General features: G+C 65.7%; 2 protein-coding genes across 2 annotated transcripts; one reads left to right on the forward strand and one right to left on the reverse strand.

Annotated features, from left to right (window-relative positions):
* Positions 1-142: 142 nt before the first annotated feature.
* On the reverse strand, positions 143-3,830 carry LOC138098506 (high affinity immunoglobulin gamma Fc receptor I-like). The gene is given in 10 exon segments (XM_068995079.1): positions 143-346; positions 348-451; positions 454-575; positions 799-820; positions 1,382-1,468; positions 1,549-1,851; positions 2,286-2,552; positions 2,786-3,016; positions 3,105-3,125; positions 3,800-3,830. Coding segments are annotated over 10 exon segments (1,392 nt in total).
* Positions 3,831-5,298: 1,468 nt separating this feature from the next.
* LOC138098507 (Fc receptor-like protein 3) lies at positions 5,299-9,521 on the forward strand. The gene is given in 11 exon segments (XM_068995080.1): positions 5,299-5,310; positions 5,868-5,925; positions 6,547-6,567; positions 6,656-6,886; positions 7,150-7,422; positions 7,538-7,765; positions 7,768-7,815; positions 8,263-8,532; positions 8,622-8,924; positions 9,007-9,090; positions 9,496-9,521. Coding segments are annotated over 11 exon segments (1,554 nt in total).
* The last annotated feature ends 224 nt before the right edge of the window (positions 9,522-9,745 follow it).

Below are 9,745 nucleotides of genomic sequence, written 5' to 3' on the forward strand. Positions count from 1 at the left end.
GGCCTGCGAGAAGCACAAAAGCCAAGGGGAGCCCAAGCAGTGGCTCTGCGAGGGCCTTGGGCGGTTTGCAGAGCAGGGCTGGCTGGAAACCGCCCCTGCAGGGGCAGCTGCGAGGGAAGCAGCCCGGAAATGCAGCAATGGATCATTTTGTCCCTCTGCCCAAGGCACTGAGGGAGCCCCAAAACTCAGGCACAAATCCCACAAGGATCTGCTCAGCACCCTGAGCGGGACCCTCCTCCTTCCCGAGCTCAGCAGGCAGAGCTGAACAAACCAACCCCATTTCTCCCGCTTTAATCCAAACGCTGCCTTTTGGCTCCAAGAAGAGGCAAAAGGGTCCTGTGCTCCCCCTGGCACTGGGAGGGGGAATGGGGAGGCCCTGGGGTGCTGTGAAGGGCAGTGAGGGACCCCTGGGGGGTCTCGATGCCTCCCAGTGATCCCCAATTTCCCCCAGTGTCACATCACACTCTCGCAGGTGGCAGCGGGGTCCTGCTGTCCCTCGTAGGGTCCCGGCAGCTCCGCGTTGGTCACTTGTGGATGCCGAGGGGGGGCAGGGCCGGGGGACACCCGTGGGGGCGCTGGCAGAGACAGCGGCTGTGGGGACCTGGGAGGGGGTGACACCCGTGGGGGACGTGTCCCTGTCCCCAGCCCCGTACTCACCCCCCGCCCGCTCCCTGCCCACGCCGTGGGGCTCCAGCAGCTCCCCCTCCTCCAGGGGGGCCCTGCGGGGATAAGGTGGGGCCTGAGGGGGTGTCTGGGGAAGGGGGAAAGGGGAGTGACAGCCGGGGACTCCCCACTCACCTGTCCTGGGGCTTCCTGGCGGCTGCAAGGAAAAGGGGAGGGGGTGATCGTGGGGAACCCGGGACCCCTGAACCTTCCTGGGACCTCAGCAGCTCCGACCACCCAGAGGATCCCCAAATCCCCACTGGAGCTCCGATTCCCACTGCACCCCTGATTCCCGCCTGGATGCTCCAAGCATCCCTGAACCCTCAGAACTTCTGCACCACGCAGTGCCCCCGAGACCCCCGGTGCCCCCGACCCTCTGAGCCTCGAGCACCCGAAGCCCAATAGGGAGGTGCACCCCCAAAACTCCTCCAGGACCCCAGAAAGATCCCTCAACATCCCTGCATGGCCCTCCAGGAACTCCCCAAACCCTCCAGGAGCTCCCACTGCCAGCCCAATGTTCCTCAAAGCCCACCCAGGGGTGCCCCTGGAGCCCAAGCAAGACCCTCCAGAATCCTCCTAAAGCCCCCAGGACCCCCAGCCGAGGTCACTGTGGGCTCCGTTTCCCCCAGCTCAGGGGCTGTGGGTGCTGCCCCATTGACCCCCCACTCTGGGGGCTTCCCCTCACTCCAGCACCCCCATTGGCCCCATTGTCACCCACCCAGGCGGTGCCACCAGCAACAGCCCCCAATGACAGCCAGGAGCAGGACCAGGAACAGGAGGCTCCTGCCGATGTTCACAGCCACTGCTGGGGACAGAGGGGGACACATCAGGGTCAGCTGCCATGCCGGGGGTTCTGCACCCTCCAGTAACCCCGAGTGACCCCACCTGTGTCCCAGTGTGCCCGCGGTGTCACCGTCAGTGCCAGCTCGGGGCTGAGCGCCCGGAACACGCGGTGCCCGTCCTGTCCCAGCTGGTTGGTGGCCACGCACTGGTAGGTGCCGGAATGTCCCACATGGACGTCCCCGAGCTCCAGGAGGGGACCCCGGGCCACCTCCTGCCCGTTGCGCAGCCAGGTGAAGGTGACAGGGGCTGAGCCCACCTGCACCGAGCAGCGCAGGGTCACGGGGTCACCTGCATGCACCGGGTGTGCCAGGGCACCAGAGATGATGGTGGCATTGGCCACGGGCACTGTGGGGACACAGACGGGGCTGTGAACGGGGGAGGGGTTGGCACCCGGCGTGAGGTCAGGGGAATGGGAGGGGAGGGAGTGTCAGATGAGGGGATGAGGGAGTCTGTGCATGGTGGCACCTGGGGACAGAGGGAGCCTTTTAGGCAGGACTGTGACGTGTGGCGGTGTTTACCGTCACCCATTGGGGATGCCGTGGGTGGGAGCATCCAGAGGCAGAGGGTCCCAGTCCCCCAGGACTGTGACCTTCAGTGGCGGGGGCTGTGACCTGGGGTAGGATGGGGGATGCTGTGCTTGGGGTCCCCCCCAGCCCGAGAGGGACATGGGAAGGTGTGGGTGAGCCAGGGAGGGTTGAAGGGAGGGATGAGGGACTCAGGCAGTGGTGGGGGAACGCCGGCAAGATGTTGGGGTCTCCCATCCCCATTCCCACATTCACCATGCACTGTCACTGTCACAGGAGCCGACTTCTCCCACCACAGTGACGGCCCAGAGTCCACCCAGCCCCCACAGCGGTAGCGGCCACCGTGGAGCAGCTGCAGGGGGGACAGGGACAGCTCGGTCTTATTAAGGGGTCTCCCCAGATCCTTCTCCTCGTGGTAAAATTGCACCCCAGTGACCGCGCTGTCCCTCCAGCCCCGGCAGCGCAGCGTCACCGTGTCCCCCTCCAGCAGCGCCCGCGCCGGCACCTGCAGCACCAGCCGCTCTGTGGGACAGGAGGGACATGTCACATCTGGGGAGTCTGAGAGATCCCAAAGGCCTTGGGAGGCACCAGGGGTCCCCCATTGCAACAGGGAGGTCTCATGTCACTGGGATGCACTGGGATGTCCCCGTGTGCAGGGGATGGGCTCTCGTCACACCAGGGGGTGACCCATGGAGCGAAGCCCACCCAGAGCCCTCGGGGACCCCATGGGTGCCAGGGCACTCATCATCACTCACCGTTTAGGATGCGCATGGGAAGGCTCAGCCCGGTGCCGGGTCTGTCACACTGGTAGGTGCCACTCTCGGTGACAATGAATCGGTCAGGTCCCTTCTGCCACCAGCGCTGCCCGTCCTTGTACCAGGTGGTGGCACCGGCTGTGCCCGAGCCCTGGCAGGTCAGTGTCACCCGGTCCCACAGCACCGGCGGCGTCCAGGGGGGCTGCACGAGGAGCTGGGTGGTCTGGGCGCCTGCGGGTGACAGGGGACACCAGCCTGCCAGGGCCGGCAAGGGATGGGAACAGTGGAGCGGGGACATGGCATCCCCCCGAGGACTCACCAGCGAGGCCGAGGGTCTGGGCTGGAAGAGAGAAGGGACAGGGCTGGGTGGCTCTGAGGGGCAAGTGGCACCCAGGGGACTGGGTGTGGGGCTGTCCCCAAACTGTTCCCAGTGGGACACTGGTTCTCGTGAGAAAGTGCTCAGGAATGGTCCCCAACAGGTCTGGAGAGGCTGGGGGACGTGTCTGTGTCACAGCTGTCCATGTGCCACATCCGTGTGGCATGGAAGCCCCAGGGATGGGGACACTGCAGCCACCTCGAGCTGAGGCAGGACACGGGGACACTGTGAACATCCTGGAAGTGGGGACACCGTGGACACCCCATGCTGGCACAGGTCATTCCCACCAGCCCCACGGCACCTGTCCCCCATGGCCCATCCACACAGTGCTTGTCCCCTTGTCCTTGTCCCTGCATTCCTGTGCCCCTGGCCCTGTCCCCACAGCTGTCCCAGTCCCAGTGTGCCTGTCATGATATCCTTGTCCCCAGATCTCATTCCCCCCATTCTGGTCCTCCTGTTCCTGTCCCCACAGTCATCCCACGACTCTGGACACATTTGGGGGTCCATGCCCATGCTCGGGCTCTGCTGCCCTTGGGGACCTCAGGGCACCCCGCAGACCCCCTGTGCCCCCTCCCCAGTGCTCCCTTCCCTGCCAGGGCCCATCCCCAGGGCATCAGGCCCGTGCCCGGGGCACTCACCCCACAGGAGCAGCGCCACCTTCCCGGCCATCCTGTTATCCCCGGCCACCCGGGCTGGCAGTCACACGCTGCTGATGCCACCTGTCCCCTGGGTGGCGGCTCTTTGGCCAAAGAGGAAGGAAGCGAGGTCAGGTCTGTACCCATGTGCTGGTGACCCTTGGTGGGGGCAGGGTGGAGACAGGCTGGGGACATAGAGGGACATAGAGGGACATGCTGGGGACATGAGACTTGGGAGTCCCAGGAATGGGGGCTCCAGGAATGTGGGGAGCTCAGGATGGATTTCCAGAGGAACAGGGGGCCCAAGGGATGGGGATCCTGGGAATGGGGGTCCCCACTGATGGGGGGACCAGGGATGGGGGTCCCAGGGAATATGGACATCACGGATTTGGGGTCATGGGATGAAGATCCCAGGGATGGAGGGTCCTGAGGGACTGGAGAGCCCATGGGATGGGGTCAAGGGGAGGAGGGTGCTGGGCAATGGAGGTTCTGGGAAATGGGCGGCCTGGGAGTGGGGTCCCCAGGAGAGGGGACTTAGGGAATGAGGTCCCATGGTTGTGGTTCCCAGAGGAATGCGGGTCCCAAGCATGTGCCTGGGTGGGCTCGTGGGTCGCAGCTCCTTCACCAGGTGCCTCAGATTTTGGGTGAGGCAGACAAAAGCAGAGACCCCCGTAGTGTTGGTGGTCTGTGGGGAACACCACCGGGTTCTCACGGTGCTCTGGCCCTGTGCTCCCCACCCTGGCACTTTTTCTTCTCTTTGTTCCAATTTGTTCTTATTTACCTCACTTTTGTGCACTCCCCCTCCCGCTTCATGGCTCGGCAATCCTGGGGAGCTCCTGGGCAGGGAAGGGGTTGGGGGGACCCTGTGCAGGGGGAATAGGGGGTGCGGGGGCGCAGAGAGGGGTGGGGGGGCAGTGGGGAATGGGGGTGTCCGTCTGTGTCGCCCAACACTTTCACTTTCTCTCTTGGGCAGCAGAAGGAAGAGGCCGTTTGTGCTGAGAGTCAGACGGGGGGTGGGTTCTGACCTGGGGGGGCACTGGGGCAGGAACCCCCAGGGCGTGGCACCCCCAAAACGAGGACCTGCCTGGCACAAGGCCCAGGTGTCACCACAGCAGAGGAGCCCCTTTCCCCCAGGACAGGACCCCTCTGGATGTGCCCCCCCAGGTCAGAACCCGCCCCCCGTCTGACTCTCAGCACAAACGGCCTCTTCCTTCTGCTGCCCGAGAGAGAAAGTGAAAGTGTTGGGGGGCACAGCCAGACACCCCCATCCCCCACTGGCCCCCCCACCCCTCTCTGCGCCCCCGCACCCTTTTTTTCCCCCTGCACAGGGTCCCCCCAACCCGTTCCCTGCTCAGGAGCTCCCCAGGATCACTGAGCCGCACACTGGGGGGTGAGGCAGCGTGGCACAAAGGTGAGGAAATGAAGGACAAAACAGAAATAAAGAGGAAAAAGCCAAAGGGTTGGGGGGACACAGAACCAGAGCTACCCAGGACCCCCATGTGATGCCGCCCCAGGTAATGAGCGCCCTGGGGGGGCCGTGCTGGGCCCTGAGTCACCCCAAAATCTGAGGCACCCGGTGAAGGAGCTGCAACCTACGAGACCCCCAGGCACTGCCCATCTCTGGGACCCCCATTCCCCTGGGAACCTGACCGTGGGAGCCACATTCCCTGTGTCCCCCCTTTCCCGGAGGCCCATCCAGGGTCTCCTGTTGCCCAGCATCTCCATCCCCTTTCCCCCAACACCTTTGCCCCCCATTCCCTCAGGACCGCCATCCTGGGGACCCGCCGACACATGGGGACCCCCATTCCCCAGACAGACACTCCCTGTCACTTCCCCTCTCTCCCCATTCCCCTGGGACACCCATCCTGAGATCCCCACATGCCCTGAACCCCCCACTCCTGGGATCACCATGTCCCACCCTGTCCCCAGCCTGTCCCCTGCTGTGTCTAAACCCTACCCCCACCCTGCAACACCCTGCCCCCACCAAGGGCCACCAGCACGTGGGGGCGAGACGTGACCTCGCTTCCTGCCCGCCACCCAGAGGACAGGTGGCCCCGGCAGCGTGTGACAGCCAGCCCGGGTGGCCGGGGACACCGGGATGGCCGGGAAGGTGGCTCTGCTCCTGTGGGGTGAGTGTCCTGGGCACGGGCCTGATGCCCTGGGGATGGGCCCTGGCGGGGAAGGGAGCACTGGGGAGGGGGGGGCACAGGGGGGCTGCAGGGTGCCCTGAGGTCCCCAAGGCCAGCAGAGCCGAGCATGGGCATGGAGCCCTTAAATGTGACCGGAGTCGTGGGGTGGCTGTGGGGACAGGAATGGGGGGTACAGGATCGGGGGGACAGGATTGGAGGGAGTGGGATGTAGCAAAAGGAACCTTGGGGCTGGGGCAGCTGTGGGGACAGGGCCAGGGGGACAGGGATGCAGGGACAGGGACAAGGGCCAAGCACCATCAGGATGGGCCAAGGGGCCAGGTGCCATTGGGATGGGATCATGGGCAGAGGGCCGTGGGGATGTGGCTGTGGGGACAGGTGCTGTGGGGTGAGTGGAGGTGACTTGGACAAGCATGGGGTGTCCACAGTGTCCCCATGTCCTGCCTCAGCCCAGGGTGACTGAGGTGTCCCTGTCCTCAAGACCTCCGTGCTAAACCGGTGACCCCATGGGGACAGTTTGGGGACAGCCCCACACTCCATGCCCCGGGTGCCGCTGTCCCTGCGGTGCCACCCCCACCCAGCCCTGTCCCTTCTCCCTTCCAGCCCAGACCCTCGGCCTCGCTGGTGAGTCCTCGGGGGGATGCCACGTCCCCGCCCCGCTGTCCCCATCCCGCGCTGGCCCTGGCAGGCTGGTGTCCCCTGTCACCCGCAGGCACCCAGACCACCCAGCTCCTCGTGCAGCCCCCCTGGACGCCACCGGTGCTGTGGGACCGGGTGACACTGACCTGCCAGGGCTCGGACACTGCCCGTGCCACCACCTGGTACAAGGACGGGCAGCGCTGGCGGCTGCAGGGACCCGACCGAGTCGTTGTCACCGAGAGTGGCACCTACCAGTGTAACAGACCCGGCACCGGGCTCAGCCCTCCTGTGAGCGTCTCCAATGGTGAGGGGGGTTGGCTGTCCCCAGCCTGGCACCCGTGAGGTCCCTGAGGGCTCTGGGTGGGCTCCACTCCATGGGTCACCCCCCTGGTGTGACGAGAGCCCGTCCCCTGCATACGGGGATATCCCAGAGCATCCCAGGGTGAGAGGAGCTCCGTGTTGGAATTAGGCACCCCTGGCTTACTGGGTGTGACCCAATCGGGGCATCCCCATGCCATTGGGACCCCATGGAACCCCACGGTGTGACGGGACCTCCCTGTCCGCCAGACCGGCTGGTGCTGCAGGTGCCGGCGCAGGCGCTGCTGGAGGGGGACACGGTGACACTGCGCTGCCGGAGCTGGCAGGACAATCCGGTGACCTCGGTGTCCTTCTACCATGAGGAGAAACGACTGCAGTGGTTCCGCGGTGGGACCGAGCTGTCCCTGTCCCCTCTGCGGCTGCAGGACAGCGGCCGCTACCGCTGCAGGGGCTGGGTGGAATCCAGCCTGTCACGGGGGTGGAAGGAGTCCGTGTCGGCGCCAGTGAAAGTGAAGGTGCACGGTGAGCACCCCGCAGCCGCCACCCTGACACCCCGGCACCCCCACACCTCAGCACCCCCACAGCCCCTTCACAGCAGGCTTGGGGTCATGCTCCCCCCGCCCCGTCTCCTTCCCAGAGCTGTTCCCGGTGCCAGTGCTGGAGGGTCCCCCCAAGCCCACCGAGGGGTACCCCCTGAATCTCAGCTGCCTCAGCACCCCCAGTGCCCTGCTGCCCCGAGCCCTCCTCCTGCACCTCTTCAACCGGGATGGGCGGTTAGTGGGGGCCCCACAGGGGTCCCTGCAGCTCCTGCTGCCCACCGTGGGGGTCTCCCACTCGGGGAATTACAGCTGCGAGGTGCGCTCTGAGCGGGGGCCGTGCGGAAGAGCAGCGCCCGGCTCCGCGTCACGGTGCGCAGTGAGTGCGGGGATGGGCGCGGGGAGCCCCGACAGCCGCCACGGGTCCCCCAGTCCTGCCTGTGGTCCCCGCAGCCCTCCATGACACCTTCTCGAGTCCCCCCATCACTGCCATCTGTCCCTTTATCCCCCACCGGGTCCCCTCACCCCTCCCTAAGAACACCTCTCCCTCTCTTAGGTCCCTCCATGGTCCACAGTTCCCATCCATGTCTGGCTCCACAAAACCTTCCCTGTGCTTCCCTCCAATCCTCTCCAGGTCTCCCCTCCATGTACTTTCCTGGGGTCCCTTCCAGCCCTTCCAATCTTCCCCCCCCATCTCTTGGCCCCCTTCTTCCACACTGGGGTCTTGCCACCCCTCCCTGACGCTCTCCGACCCTGAGTCCTTCACTGGCACCTGGTGTCCCTCACCCCTCCCAGGTGCACCATTCTCTTTCTGTCCCGCCCGCAGGGGTCCCGCTCTCGGGGGTGTCCGTGTCGGCGCAGCCCCCCGGGGGACAGGTGGCACTGGGAGACCGCCTGGTGCTGAGCTGCACGGTGGCCGCGGGGACAGGTCCCCTGTCCTTCTCCTGGCACCGGGGGGACTCGTGGACACTGCTGGGCACCGGCCCCCGCCTGGAGCTGCGCCACGTTGGGGACAATGACAGCGGCCACTACCAGTGCAGGGCCAGCAATGGGGACAGCGTGGCTGAGAGTGTCCCCCTGAATGTCACCGTCCTGGGTGAGCGGGACCCTCAGGAATGGGGTGACCCCACCCACCACATCCCCATCGCCCCTGGCCAGGTGCCAGCCCCATCTGTGTCCCCGCAGTGCCCGTGGCCAATGCCACCATCAGCCCCGGTGCCCTGGCACACCCGGTGCGCGCAGGTGACCCCGTGACCCTGCGCTGCTCGGTGCAGGAGGGCTCAGCCCCTGTCACCTTCACCTGGCTGCACAACGGGCACGAGGTGGCCCGGGGTCCCCTCCTGGAGCTCGGGGACATCCATGTGGGACATTCCGGCACCTACCAGTGCGTAGCCACCAACCAGCTGGGACAGGACGGGCACCGCCTGTTCCAGGTGCTCAGCCCCGAGCTGGCACTGACGGTGACACCGCAGGGACACTGGAACACAGGTGGGGTCACTCAGGGTCATTGGGATTGCAGCACCCCCGCAGTGACAGCTGACCCTGATGTGTCCCCCTCTGTCCCCAGCAGTGGCCGCAGGGGTTGCCGGGTCCCTCCTGTTCCTGGTTTTGCTCGTGGGTGTCATTGTGGGCTGGCACCGGTGGCACCGCCTGGGTGGGTGACAATGGGGCCAACGGAAGTCCTGGGGAGCTGGGAGGCCACCGAGACTGTGGGGATGATGGGGCAGCACCCACAGCCCCTGACTTGGGCAGTGCTGAGTCCCCAGTGACCTTTGCTTGAGTTCCTCAAGGATTTGGGGTCGTGTTGGAGGGTCGTGCAGGGATGCTGGGGATTCTTTCAGGAATCCTGGGGCAGTTTGAAGGGTGCCCATCCCTGCCAGCCTTGGGGCTCTGGGGGCATCAGGACCAGGGTCACTGGTGTGGTTCAGGGGTTCTGGGGGGCTCCAGGAATGCTGGGGGTGTCCAGGGGAGAATTGATAGCCCTGTGGGGGTTCAGGATTGCTGAGGTTGGTCAGGGCCTTGGGGACCCCACAGTCACCCCCACCCCTTTCCTTTGCAGCCTCCAGGAAGCACCAGGAAAGGTGAGTGGGGGGCTCCAGACATGACCCCCCTGTTTTACCCAGCCCCCAAGACCTCCCATCCCCTCTCACACATCCCCCCATCCCTGCAGGGCTCCCCCAGAGGAGGGGGAGGTGCTGTACACCCACGTCACGAGGACAAAGCGGACGCAGGGTGAGTACGGGATGGGACACACACAGGGACACGTCACCCACGGGGGGTGTCACACAGATGCCACAGCCAGGGTCTCC

Source organism: Aphelocoma coerulescens, chromosome 25 (assembly GCF_041296385.1).
Source record: "Aphelocoma coerulescens isolate FSJ_1873_10779 chromosome 25, UR_Acoe_1.0, whole genome shotgun sequence".
NCBI classification, from domain to species: domain Eukaryota; kingdom Metazoa; phylum Chordata; class Aves; order Passeriformes; family Corvidae; genus Aphelocoma; species Aphelocoma coerulescens.